Here is a 14,837-nt window from a genome sequence, read left to right as displayed (position 1 = left end):
ACACGGCTCTGCTACATCCACCCTGTAAACTCCCCTGACCCCACACATAAACTTACTTCCCCCTCATCCAGCAAGATGACATCCAGCTGACTATGGGTAAGAACTACTGAAATACTGTGATCTGGCATGTGGACTTTTGTGCCAACATGAGTGCTACTATGCTATTTTATGTATTATTATAATATGATTGACACAGCTACACACTGGGTCACTATTTTACTTTTCTGGATAGACTTGAAGCACCATCACTTTATTGGAGTCTACATATCCCGTAACTTACTCTTGCTAGGTTGTATTGTACATCTGCATGTGTGTTTTTTCTGCACCTGAGCCTCTTTTCTAACTGGAACTCTGCAATGATATGACTTTGTCTTAGTGCCTCATACTTGATGAGATAAATAAAGCTACTTTTTGATTTTATTCTTTTTTTTTTTATGGATTTTGTACTCTGATTCTGTATTTGTATACAAAAAAAGGTCAAGCAGCAGACATTGGGGCCAACAAAGCTAGAGACTGGCAGAGGGCGAAAATGACTCTCCATTGAACAGGATGACCGTCATCTTATTTGAATTTCACTCAGCAACCGTAGGATGACATCAAGTGACCTACAAAAGGAATGGCAAATGGCAGCTGGGGTGAAGTGCAAGAACAGTTCGTAACAGGCTCCTAGAGGCAGGGCTCAAGTCTTGTAAAGCTAGTAAAAATCCTTTCATCAATGAGAAACAAAGGAGAGCCAGGCTGAAGTTTGCCAAAGACCATAAGGATTGGACCATAGATGACTGGAGTAAGGTAATCTTCTCTGATGAGTCTAATTTTCACCTTCGCCAACACCTGGTCGTCTAATGGTTAGACGGACGCATGGATAGGCATACAAGCCACAGTGTCTTGCACCCACTGTGAAATTTGGTGGAGGATCGGTGATGATCTGGGGATGCTTCAGCGAGGCTGGAATAGAGCAGGTTAATCTTAGTGAAGGATGTATGAATTAAGCCACATACAAGGTTGTCCTGGAAAAACAGTTGAATCCTTTCGCTCAGGCAATGTTCCCCAACTCTGAGGACTTGTTTTTCCAGTAGGACAATGCGCCATGTCACACAGCTAGGTCAATTTATGGATGAAGGACCACCACATCAAATCCCTGTCATGGCCAGCCCAATCACCAGACCTGAACCCCATTGAAAACCTCTGGAATGTAATCAAGAGGAAGATGGATAGTCACAAGCCATCAAACAAAGAAGAACTGCTTACATTTTTGTACTAGGAGTGGCATAAGGTGACCAAAAGCAGTGTGAAAGACTGGGGGAAAGCATTCCAAGACACATGAAAGCTGTGATTAAAAATCATGGTTATTCCACAAAATATTGAGTTCTGAACTATTCCTGAGATATAACATTAGTATTGTTGCTTCTAAATGATTATGAACTTGTTTTCTTAGCATTGTGGTCTGCAAGCACTGAATTTTATTTGTTATTTTGACCATTTCTCATTTTCTGAAAATAAATACAAAATTTAGTGCTTGAAAATTCGAAGACATGTTGTCAGTAGTTTATAGAATAAAAGAGCAATTTACATTTTACTCAAAAATATACCTATGAAGAAAAAAATTAGAAAAACTGAAAATTTCGCAGTGGTTTCCTAATTTTTGCCAGAGCTGTATACAGTGGGGAAATAAGTATTTGATCCCTTGCTGATTTTGTAAGTGTGCCCACTGACAAAGACATGAACAGCCTATAATTTTATGGTAGGTTAATTTTAATATTGAGAGAGAGAATATCACAAACAAAATCCAGAAAATCACATTTTATAAACTATATAAATTTATTTGCATTTTTCAGTGAGAAATAAGTATTTGATTCTTCTGGCAAACAAGACTTAATACTTGGTGGCAAAACCCTTGCTGGCAAGCACAGCAGTCAGACATTTATTGCAGTTGATGATGAGGTTTGCGCACATGTCGAGAGAAATTTTGGTCCACTCCTCTTTGCAGATCATATCTAAATCATCAAGATTTTGAGGCTGTCGCTTGGCAACTCGGAGCTTCAACTCCCTCCATACGTTTTCTATGGGATTAAGGTCTGGAGACTGGCTAGACCTCTCCATGACCTTAATGTGCTTCTTTTTGAGCCATTCCTTTGTTGCCTTGGCTGTATGTCTTGGGTCACTGTCTTGCTGAAAGACCCAGTCACAACCCATTTTAAATGTCCTAGCGGAGAGGAGGTGGTTGTCACTCAGGATTTTACGGTACATGGCTCCATCCATTCTCCCATTGATGCGGTGAAGTAGTCCTGTGCCTTTAGCAGAGAAAATCCCCCAAAACATAATGCTTCCACCTCCATGCTTCTTTGGGTCATAGGCAGCATTTCTCTTCCTCCAAACATGGTGAGTTGAGTTAATGCCAAAGACCTCAATTTTTGTCTCATCTGACCACAGCAACTACTCCCAATCACTCACAGAATCATGCAGGTGTTCAGTGGCAAACTTCAGACAGACCTGCACATGTGCCTTCTTGAGAAGGGGGACCTTGCGACCACTGCAGGACTTTAAACCTTTACGGCGTAATGTGTTACCAATGGTTTTCTTGGTGACTGTAGTCCCAGCTGCCTTGAGATCAATAACAAGTTCCCCCCGTGTAGTTTTAGGCTGATCTCTCACCTTCCTCATGATCAAGGATAGCCCACGAGGTGAGATTTTTCACGGTGCCCCAGATCGATGTCGATTGACAGTCATTTTGTATCTATTCCATTTTCTTACTATTGCACCAACAGTTGTCTCCTTCTCACCCATCGTCTTACTTATAGTTTTGCAGCCCATTCCAGCTTTGTGCAGGTCTATGATCTTGTCCCTGACATCTTTATAAAGCTCTTTGGTCTTGCCCTTGTTGTAGAGGTTTAGAGTCTGACTGAGTCTGTGGACAGGAGTCTTTTATAAAGGTGACTATGTAAGACTGCTGTCTTTAATGCAGGTAACGAGTTAATTAGAAGCATCTAACTGGTCTGTAGGAGCCAGTACTCTTAATGGTTGGTAGGGGATCAAATACTTATTTCTCACTGAAAAACGCAAATAAATTTATATAATTTATACAATGTTATTTTCTTGATTTTATTTCTGATATTCTATCTCTCAATGCTAAAACTGAGCTACCCTTAAAATTACAGGCTGTTCATGTCTTTTCAATGGGCAAACATACAAAATCAGCAAGGGATATAAAAAAAAAAAAAAAAAAAAACTTATTTCCTCCACTGTATACATGGGGGTACATATGTAGGTATAGAGTTCATATTATTTTCACATTTCATATTTTCAGAGAGTTCATATTATATTCATATTATTTATTCATTATTATAAGTAGATAGGTAGACGAGACCTGATTGAATAGACACAGCGGTCACCAGACCTTAACCAGATGTTTTTGTTTTTAGGGAGTTATCAAAGATTAGGTGTGTTCAAGAAAAACATGCACAACTGATAACATAATTAAATTATTATTTAAACTGTATACCTATTTCTGCACCCCCATATATGTTTGTGTATATACACACACACATACATTTATAATTTTATGGATGTTTACATTAACATTGGCACTGGTACTTACCTGTGTATTTTCATAAAACAGGACATCCGGCACTTTCATCTTCTCACCGGCATTAAATACTGGTACGGTAACATTTCCAAGTCTTAGTATACCAGATTTTATTTCACCTAGAAAAATAGTACTAATTATTACAACGCTGTACAATAATGAATTTTTCCGCTTACACAAATGTTGAAGATATAAAAAAAAAAAAGAAACAAAAAGAGAAAAATAGCAAACGCTCATTTTGTCATTGGTACATAACAATAAATGCTGGTTTTCCACAGGGAAAACTGCCCATGACCCGTATTCGCCAATATATGCTGAGCAGCCCATAGACTGCAAGAGAATGAAACACCGAGTAGCATTTGTGTCTTTCTATTGCTCCTATAGACTTGAATAGAAAGAGCTGCATGTAAGTGAAGCTAGCTCCCTGCAGCAGTTTATGAGGAGTGTCAAGACACTGACCATAGAAGGGTAGATAATGCACCCATAACCACGCGAGTGCACAGCGCATGCGCGGAATTATGGCGCCGCACCCGCATATCACAGAGCTGTGTGACGTGCATGGGAGGGGATGCTATTGTAAGGAAGACAGGAGGCAGGGATTTCTTCCAGGCAATGCACGCCCTGGAGCCTGTAAGAAATCATTAACCTAAAACATTAAAAGTACATTTGTCAACTATCTAGACCTCAGCAATGAGGCATATAATAATAATAATCTTTATTTATATCAGGGCTGTGGAGTCGGAGTCGTGGAGTCGGAGTCGGTGCTCATTTTGGTGGAGTCGGAGTTGGAGTCGGTATAAAATGGACCGACTCCGACTCCTAAAATATATAATAAATTGGGTACAGTAATTCAATGCAGGATGTGCTGAATATTTTTTCATAGGAGTTTGGGAAAGTTATGAAATGTCCTATAAATGGCTGTTCTATTCCTGATCTAAGGCTACATTCACACACAGCGTTTTTCCTGTGTTTTTTGAGGACACGTTTTTCAGCTGCAAAAGCAGATCAGCTTTTTAAAAAACTGCATCACCTGAAAGGTTTTTGAGCTCATAGATAAAGTTTTCAATAGCAAAAGCAGATTAGAAATTTGCTCTATCTATCCATATCTGTCTATCCATATCGTATCTGTACCAAAAAGAATGAAAACCGGGTAGTACACCAATATATATTCTGTTCTATCTAAATATCTTGATTATTGGATCATAAAAATGATAAATGTCTGAGGTTCACATTGTACTACAATAAATTTTTCACTTAAATATAAGCAATCTGTGTGAGAGTCGGAGTCGTGGAGTCGGAGTTGGAGTCGGAGTCGGTGTAAGGGAAATTGAGGAGTCGGAGTCAGAGTTGGAGTCGCAGGTTTGGCTTACCGACTCCACAGCCCTGATTTATATAGCGCCAAAATATTCTGCAGCACTTTACAGTTTAACAGTTTCAAAACACAAGTCATAAGTAACAACGTTAACAATACAATAATTAAAGCAAAATAAGACGACCCTGCTAGTGAGAGCTTACAATCTACAATGAGGTGGGGGAGATACAAGGTACAGGTGTGTATTTGCAATGGTGTATTTACAATGATGGTCCAGCCATCTTGAGGGAGTGAGTGATGGATGGAGATAGTGAATGGGCTACACATGCACACTTACACATAGAATGACTTTGATTAGTGAACGTGATAGGCCGCTCTGAACAAATGTGTTTACGAGGGAGTGCCTGAAACTATGCAAATTGTGGATAGCCCTAATTTCTTGGGGTAGAGCATTCCAGAGGATTGGCGCAGCGCGGGAGAAGTCTTGGAGTCGGGAGTGGGAGGTACGGATTAGTGCGGAGGTAGTCGAAAGTCGTTTGCAGAGCGCAGCGGTCGGTTAGGCCGAGAGACAGAAATGAGGGAGGAGATGTAGGGGGGTGCTGCACTGTGGAGAGCTTTGTGGGTGAGAACAAGTACTTTGAATTGGATCCTATAATGAATGGGCAGCCAATGTAAGGGCTGGCGAAGAGTGGACGTATCAGAGTACCGATTAGCCAGATGGATGACCCTGGCTGCTGCATTAAGTATGGACTGGAGAGGCGATAGTCGAGTAACGGGGAGGCCAATTAATAGAGCGTTGCAGTAGTCCAGGCAGAAGTGGATCAATGCTACAGTGAGGGTTTTTGTGGTTTCCATGGTGAGAAAAGGGCGGATTCTAGAGATGTTCTTTAGGTGTAAGCGGCAAGAGTGGGCAAGAAATTGTATATGGAATGTGAAGGAGAGATTGGTGTCAAACTTAACACCCAGACAGCGCGCCTGCTGCCGGGGTGTTATTATGGTGCCATCCACGGAGAGGGAAATGTCAGATTTAGGGAGGTTAGTAGACGGCGGGAGCAGAAGTAGTTCAGTTTTAGAGAGGTTGAGTTTCAGATAGAGAGCGGACATGATGTTGGAGACTGCGGACAGTCACTGGCGTTCTGTAGTACCGCCGGGGTAAGGTCAGCGGATGACGTATATAGTTGTGTGTCATCAGCATAAAGATGGTACTGAAAGACAAATCTTCTGATGGTCTGTCCAATTGGGGCCATGTAGAGAGAGAAGAGAAGGGGGCCAAGGACTGAGCTCTGAGGTACCCCGACAGCAAGAGGAAGAGGAGATGACGTGGAGCCAGAGAACAAAACACTGAAGGAGCAGTCAGAAAGATAGGAAGAGAACCAGGGGAGAGCAGTGTCCTTAATGCCTAGTGACAGGAGCTTAGAGAGTAGGAGATGGTGGTCAACAGTGTCGAAAGTTTCAGATAGGTCGAGAAGAATGAGCAGAGAGAGTGGTCACCGTTACGTTTTGCTGTCAGAAGGTCATTGGTAACTTTGATGAGTGCAGTTTCAGTCAAATGTAGGGGGGAGGAAGCCGGACTGTGATGGGTCTAGAAGGGAGTGAGTGGAGAGGTAACGGGAAAGGCGGGAGTAAACGAGGTGCTCCAAAAGTTTAGAGATGAAGGGGAGATTGGAAACTGGTCTGTATTTGTTTGTGCAGGATGGGTCGAGAGCGGGTTTCTTTAGTAATGGAGGCAATACCAGTTTAACCATTATATTACCTGTATGCCTATAGTAATAGCTTAAAAGTGTCCCAGGGGGTGACAGATTCCCTTTAAATCGAGACTTATAAAAATATAATAAAAGACAAATATACTTACAGCTGTAATCTTTATTTTGAAGGGTTTCTATTTCTGCACTAGTTTCCTCTATTCCTGAATCCATCAATGCTTTATGTAGAGATGATCGAGCCAGACTTGGCAAAAATCTAGGAAGTCATTACAATAACGGTTTATTGAAAATGAGATCCAATTTAGAAAGAGAGAAACTAAGTACATACAATTGATTAGAAATGTGCAGTTAATCCAATAACTGTTCCAGGATGGCTTCCAATCGCTGAACATAAAACAAAATCTAGCGTAACTAACTCTTTATTATGATGTAACTCTTTTCATGTGCATGGATAGTGCTGCCACCTTTACACTATCTTTTTAAAAGTGGTTAAAGGTGTGAATAATATGTGAAGAAAATAGAAAAAAATCCAGCTCCACGAAAGGACATATTTCCAATTTTATTCCAACATGGATATAAAACAATTCAGCTCCAGGACTGCATCAGCTCAGACAGGAGAGACATAAGCGACGCGTTTCGATCTCTACATGCGATCAAAACACGTCGCTTATGTCTCTCCTGTCTGAGCTGATGCAGTCCTGGAGCTGAATTGTTTTATATCCATGTTGGAATAAAATTGGAAATCATATCCTTTCGTGGAGCTGGATTTTTTTCTATTTTCTTCATTGGATCGACCACTGCAGGATGGTGTTCCGTGCTCCCTTTGGAAGTCGGTGAGCTGACTATGTCTTTATGTGAATAATATATGTTCACCAATAAGTTGCCAGCTGGACAGGTCCTGGACAAGAGATCAGTATCCCCGAGATGCCAAGACTCGGTGATGTAGGACCCGGAGAATATGGGCCACAGCAATCAAAGGATTATAAATGCTCACCTGCCTCGGGAACTATTTGTCATATATAAATGTAAATTATGTTGCGTATATGAAGGATGTCTTAATATTGTATCAAAACAATAATAAGGAAAAATTGAAAAACTTATTTTTTCTTTTTATCCTTCTTTTTCCCATTTTTCTAGTTACCATATTTTATATATTTGGTGACTCCTCCTGACTGTGGATCTGCTGGAACTGGAAAATCATCTTGGGTTTTCAATAGTTTCATTTAATCCTTCAGGTGATAGTGTGGATAACTTGAAAATCCAGTAGGACTCTGGATTATTTCCTGATATCGATTTGTAATGTGATCAGATACACTCACTGGCCACTTTATTAGGTACACCATGCTAGTAACGGGTTGGACCCCCTTGTGCCTTCAGAACTGCCTCAATTCTTCGTGGCAGAGATTCAACAAGGTGCTGGAAGCATTCCTCAGAGATTTTGGACCATATTGACATGATGGCATCACACAGTTGGCGCAGATTTGTCGGCTGCACATCCCTGATGCGAATCTCCCGTTCCACCACATCCCAAAGATGCTCTATTGGATTGAGATCTGGTGACTGAGGAGGCCATTTGAGTACAGTAAACTCATTGTCATGTTCAAGAAACCAATCTGAGATGATTCGAGCTTTATGACATGGCGCATTATCCTGCTGAAAGTAGCCATCAGATGTTGGGTACATTGTGGTCATAAAGGGATGGACATGGTCAGCAACAATACTCAGGTAGGCTGTGGCGTTGCAACGATGCTCAATTGGTACCAAGGGGCCCAAAGAGTGCCCAGAAAAAATTCCCCACACCATGACACCACCACCACCAGCCTGAACCGTTGATACAAGGCAGGATGGATCCATGCTTTCATGTTGTTTACGCCAAATTCTGACCCTACCATCTGAATGTCGCAGCAGAAATCGAGACTCATCAGACCAGGCAACGTTTTTCCAATCTTCTACTGTCCAATTTCGATGAGCTTGTGCAAATTGTAGCCTCAGTTTCCTGTTCTTAGCTGAGAGGAGTGGTACCCAGTGTGGTCTTCTGCTGCTGTAGCCCATCTGCCTCAAAGTTCGACGCACTGTGCGTTCAGAGATGCTCTTCTGCCTACCTTGGTTGTAACGGGTGGCAATTTGAGTCACTGTTGCCTTTCTATCAGCTCGAACCAGTCTGCCCATTCTCCTCTGACCTCTGGCATCAACATGGCATTTCCGGCCACAGAACTGCCGCTCACTGGATTTTTTTTCTTTTTCGGACCATTCTCTGTAAACCCTAGAGATGGTTGTGCGTGAAAATCCCAGTAGATCAGCAGTTTCTGAAATACTCAGACCAGCCCTTCTGGCACCAACAATCATGCCACGTTCAAAGGCACTCAAATCACCTTTCTTCCCCATACTGATGCTCGGTTTGAACTGCAGGAGATTGTCTTGACCATGTCTACATGCCTAAATGCACTGAGTTGCCGCCATGTGATTGGCTGATTAGAAATTAAGTCTTAACACACAGTTGGACAGGTGTACCTAATAAAGTGGCCAGTGAGTGTATGTGTTCTAACATAGCAAGTCATAGACTTGTGCTGTGTTTCTTTTGCCCTTTTGTTTTATAATCAAGCAGTATTTACATTTACATTGCTGCAGTGAAAACATTCTTTTAATTTTGGAAAAAAAAAGGATAATCCCCCTGGTCTGATTTTGGTTGTATTATTCGTTGGTTTGATACAACTGGGGACTACATGATTTTTAAAGGTCATATTCTGCCTGAAAATGACCCCTGGGGGGTAGAACCTTTGACAGTACAGGGTCACTTTGAATAATGAGGCAATGTTAGACCAGTTCAGTTCTGATTGATTTGAATGACTTGTTGAAGGTTGTTATAAAGCTGTATTTGAATTGCTAACATCCGGTTCAGATTTGACTTTATCGTTTCTCATTGCACTGATGTTGCTTTTGATTAGATTTCTCATTTTGTTTTTTCTTCTTTTAGAAAAGCATTCTGTTTGCGCAATTAAATGCATCTTTGAGAATATTTTTAGGGTATCCTTTTCTTGGAATCATCTTTCCAATATCTTTGACTTGCTCAAAAAATCTGTATGTAGAGTACAGTTCTTCCTAATCCTTAAATATTGTCCATATGGAATATTTTTGATTCATTTGGGAAAGTGGCAGCTAGAAAATTCAAGGTAGCTGTTGACAGCAACGTTTTGAAGTGTGTAGAAGTTACAATATTCCCCTTACTGTCTTGATATCTTGAGTCTAAGCCAACCTTCTCTGCCTACAAGTGGCACCCTCAATCAGTGATTGAACATGTATGATGTCTCCTACACATCTACACCTCCTTAGAAGTCTTGTGAGTGCACATTGCGGTTTCCTGCTTTGTTAATCATAGATGAATGGGGAGTGATAGCAGGCAGAGAGGGTGCACAGAGCGTGACACAGAAAGGCCCATTACTTGGCGCTGAACAACGAATAGCACAGGAAAAACATACTGATAGGGAATTCAGATTGTGAGCCCCATCGGGGACAGAGATGAAATGTGTGCAAACTGTAAAGCGCTGCGGAATATGTTAGCTCTATATAAAAAAAAAAAAAAAAAAAAATAAAATAAAATAAAAATAAGAGGTATGCAGGGCAGCAGGACTGGTATAGGGAGGTTGTATGGAACTGACGGGCGAGATTAACAACATGGTATTGCCGGATTAATATCATGCGAAATCCTGGTGACAATTTCGTGACTTCCTACCGGCTTGATACTATTTGATTTTTTTCCCATAAGTGCTATTTGCTATTATTTCTTGTTGCGTAATATAGTACTATGCAATCACTAGGATCCAAGAATCCATGTAGCGTACATTAAAAAGCATTACCCCACTCGCAGACATGTTTCGTCCCATTTATGGCATAATCAGGGGACTGTGATACACAACTGATAGTAACAAACTTTATACGTATACAAGGTAATAGGGCAACAAACCTCACCTTGAGAGGCATGCCTTGTTAACAGCATGATGAAGACTCTCATCTGGATACTGAGACAATCGTCTGCAGATTCGAAGTAGCTGTCTTGTAGATAATGATGAAGCTAAAGATTGAGTCTGTATGGAAATCACAAAAAAATAATGACAAACTATTTTTTCATTATATTTAATAATGCAGATGGTTGCTGGTCACCAATTTAGGACCATGAAATAAGATCTTAGGGTTAGGTTTCATACATAACTACATTGTTCTGTTTAAAGGAACAGACAAACATTATTCATGTGCAAAATGGATCTGCTGCATAAATCATGCATACAAGAGCACAAGGGTCTCATTGATTATTGTGGGGTGATTCTGGGTACCACTATCAGTTTTTAGAAAGGCCAAAAAATATGTGCATGATGAGGCCGTATGAAGGCGACCAAAAATGACTCTCTAACAGTCAGAAATCACTTCTTAGCATCTTTAAAGGGAATCTGTCACCCCTTTTTTGAGATATCATATAATGATATCATTCAATTGTGGGTCACATAAGGATTCTCTTAGTACTTTTGCTTCTCCCTGACCCCGCACCTTTCATGCATAAAAACCTTTTTTATATTGGTTCAGATGTATGTAAACTGCTGCTGTCCGGTCCGATGGGCGGGGCTTATTCACCTGCTCAAGAAGAAATGAGTAGAGCAAGACAGGGAGGGGGGAGCAGTTGAATAAGCCCCGCCCAGCGGACCGGACAGCAGCAGTTTACATACATCTGAACCGATATAAAAAACGTATTTATGCATGAAAGATGTGGGGTTAGGGGGAAGCAAAAGTACTAAGAGAATCCTTATGTGACACACAATTGAATGACATCATTATATGATATTTCAAAAAAGGGGTGACAGATTCCCTTTAAGGCCTTGTACAGTAGACACATGACCCAGTTTTATTAACTGAATCTGGTCTTGTCTTAAGATGTCCTGAGAAAAAAAGCCGTATTAAGATGGAAGCAGCTAGAGATCACAGCAAGACTAGGGACCACTGTACTTGCTGTGCTCAAAAACTAAACTAGCTGTAAAAAAGTTGCTAGAAGTGAAACATCATACAAATAATGACTAAACTGCTCATTTATAACCTGCATATTCAATCTTACTTACAGAGTCAAAGAACAAAAAAATAAGTTCAGACAAGAAAAAAAGCAGAAACAGGTGTCAGACTATAAATAAAATAAAGGACCTGACAGCACATGATTGGAAATTTGGGACAATGTATCCTGCAGAAAATGATTTTTCAGTGTTCTGCTTTGAAATGTCTAAAAATAAGCTCAGACAGACCCAGTTTTTGCTGATAGCCTGCCAGAATTTAGAGATTTATTTCCTCAGCACCGGCTATTTATAGAAACCCACTTCTTTGTATTCCTAACACATTACATGTGTCTGCGTACCTCATTTTCCATTCCTTTTTACTCCGCTTTATTATCTACAGAGAAACCTCTTATTATCAAGTTGTATATTTAGAAAAGAAAAGATTTTGCTGCACGCATTGTATTTTTTAGCATTATAAAAAGTGAAAATCAGACAATTAAAAACAATATGTGATATATTTTTGTCTATTATTGACATTTAAACAGTGGTTAGACACAAGATTAAAAGGGGTTGTCCCCTTTCAGAAAATTCAGAACCCTGGGTGCAATTTGTTATAAGAAAAACAACTGCGCTTTATTCACCCTCCCTGGGTCCAGCGCTGCTCCTGGTATCTGGTATTGGCTGTGGGGCTGATGTTACATCAAAAGTGCAGCAGACAATCAGTGAGCTCAGGAGCTTTCAGCGGAGCATTCCACCTACACGGGCAGAGCCGTAAAGCTCACAGATTGGCTGCCACACTTGGCGTCATGTCAGCGCCGTAAGCAACACCAGACACCACTAGCAGCGCCCTTACTGCTGTATGGAGCCCGGTCAGCAGCAGTACACAGAGGGGCCTGCAGGTCAGGAGCCCCACTTTTGTGCTTCTGCTGATCGGTCCCCATCGTGCACTAAAATACTGTGCACTGCAGCACACACATCGGCGTTGGGGCTGGGGAGCCTTTTTGGAGCTGTCCACGGCCGTCTAGCCTAATTGGCTGCGCAGCTCCTGCTCGGCTGTAGCTAGAATGTATGGACTCGCTGCAGGTCCTAACTACAGCCCATACATTCTAGCAATCTCAATTGTGAATGCGCTAGAATGTATGGGCTTCTTTCAGGTCCTGAAAATAGCCCATACATTCTAGCTGCTTCACTGCTGAAAACACTGCGCCCCGGGAACGACTGAGGTAAGTATAAAAATGTTTTTGCTTTTTTAAATGGGTGAGGTGGGGAGTGAGACTGCAGATGATGAAGTGTGTTTGAGGGGGTACTGTACATGATGAAATGATAGGGAGATAGGGGGCTGCAAGTGATGAAGTAAGGTGGACTGCAGATGAAGTGAAGGGGGATAGGGGACTGCAAATGATGATGTGGAGGTGATGGGGACTGCAAATGATGACGTGGGGGTGATGGGGACAGCAAATGATGATGTGGGGTGATGTGGACTGCAAATGATGAAGTGGGGGTGATGGGACTGCAAATGATGATGGGGGGTGATGGGGACTGCAAATGATGAAGTGGGGGTGATGTGGACTGCAAATGATGAAGTGGGGGTGATGTGGACTGCAAATGATGATGTGGGGGTGATGGGGACTGCAAATGATGATGCGGGGGTGATGGGGACTGCAAATGATGATGCGGGGGTGATGGGGACTGCAAATGATGATGCGGGGGTGATGGGGACTGCAAATGATAAAGTGGGAGTGGTAGGGACTGCAAATCATGATGCGGGGTGATAGGGACTGCAAATGATGATGTGGGGGGTGATGTGGATTGCAAATGATGATGTAGGAGTGATGGGGACTGCAAATGATGAAGTGGGGTGATGGGACTGCAAATGATGATGGGAGTGATGGGGACTGCAAATGATGAAGTGGGGGTGATGGGCACTGCAAATGATGAAGTGGCGGTGATGAGGACTGCAAATGATGAAGTGGGAGTGGTATGGACTGCAAATCATGATGCGGGGTGATAGGGACTGCAAATGATGATGTGGGGGGTGATGTGGATTGCAAATGATGATGTGAGAGTGATGGGGACTGCAAATGATGATGTGGGGGGTGATTTGAATTGCAAATGATGATTTGGGAGTGATGGGGACTGCAAATGATGAAGTGGGGGTGATGGGGACTGCAAATGATGAAATGATAGGGAGCTGCAAATGATGAAGTAAGGGGGACTGCAGATGAAGTGAAGGGGGGATAGGGGACTGTAAATGATGAAGTAAGGTGGGCTGCAAATAATGAAGTGCGGGTGATGGGGACTGCAAATGAAGCGAGTGTGAGGTACGGGGGGACAGCAATTGAATTGAAGGTGGGGGTGGGGAGAGCAAATGGTGATTGAAGGTGGGGAATGGGGAGAGCAAATAATGAGTTTTGCGGGTGGGGGAGTAAATGATGTATTGAATGTGGGGAAGATCAGTTGATAATGAATAGAGGGTGGGAGAGAGAGAAGACATGACAATGAATTGAGGCAGAAGGGGCATGAAACTATAATGAATCAGGGTAAGTGTTAGAGCGGGAGGTACATAGTGGGGGTGTTGAAGATAAAGTGACTGGTAATGAATTGGGGGAAAAAGTACAGGTGCTAATTAATTTATATATATTAAATGGGGAAAGTGGCTATGTACAGATAGTGGGGGCACAGTGGCGGATTATAATTTATATTTGGAATGGTGGGTTGGATAATAACTAATTATATATTAATGATGGGTGAACGTCTGTATTCAGATGTCTAGTGTAGAAGAAAGGGAAAAAGTGGGGAATGTGATCTGGAAGCCGTGCTCTAGATAACTGTGTTATTTTATGCAGAGACGAGTCCTGGCTGAAAGAAGTGATGGTGATCTGTGCTGTATTAAAAAGAAATGCAAAGATGAAGGACTTCAGCTAGAGACGTCACTGGTCAGTCAGTATGTTACCTGTACACTGACACTATACACTGTTTAATGTATACAGATGTCCTGTGTATAATGTCACTGGTGATCACTTTATTACCTGTACACTGACACTATATACAGAGCTCCTGTGCATAATGGCACCGGTGATCACTGTATTACATGTACACAGACACTGCATACTAAGTACAGATCTCCTATACAGATCTCCTGGCACTTATGGTGATACTATTTTTTTTTTATTAATGATATTAATAGTAAGTATTGTACTATTCAGTCA

General features: G+C 41.7%; 1 protein-coding gene across 2 annotated transcripts in view; it reads right to left on the bottom strand.

Moving 5' to 3' along the window:
- The window catches only part of VWA8 (von Willebrand factor A domain containing 8), a 670,166-nt gene that overhangs the window by 396,478 nt on the left and 258,851 nt on the right, over positions 1-14,837 (bottom strand). For both annotated transcript variants that reach the window (XM_073580317.1, XM_073580318.1), the window contains exons 18-20: positions 10,565-10,680; positions 6,748-6,854; positions 3,596-3,702 (exon numbers count right to left, since the gene is read on the bottom strand). In XM_073580317.1, the coding sequence (XP_073436418.1) occupies positions 3,596-3,702; positions 6,748-6,854; positions 10,565-10,680 (330 nt within the window). The remainder of the gene's footprint in view (positions 1-3,595; positions 3,703-6,747; positions 6,855-10,564; positions 10,681-14,837) is intronic.

The sequence above is a fragment of the Dendrobates tinctorius genome, unplaced genomic scaffold (genome assembly GCF_039654945.1).
Source record: "Dendrobates tinctorius isolate UK_male_01 unplaced genomic scaffold, ASM3965494v1 ptg000064l, whole genome shotgun sequence".
Lineage (NCBI taxonomy): Eukaryota > Metazoa > Chordata > Amphibia > Anura > Dendrobatidae > Dendrobates > Dendrobates tinctorius.
This window is presented reverse-complemented; position numbering and strand designations above follow the sequence as displayed.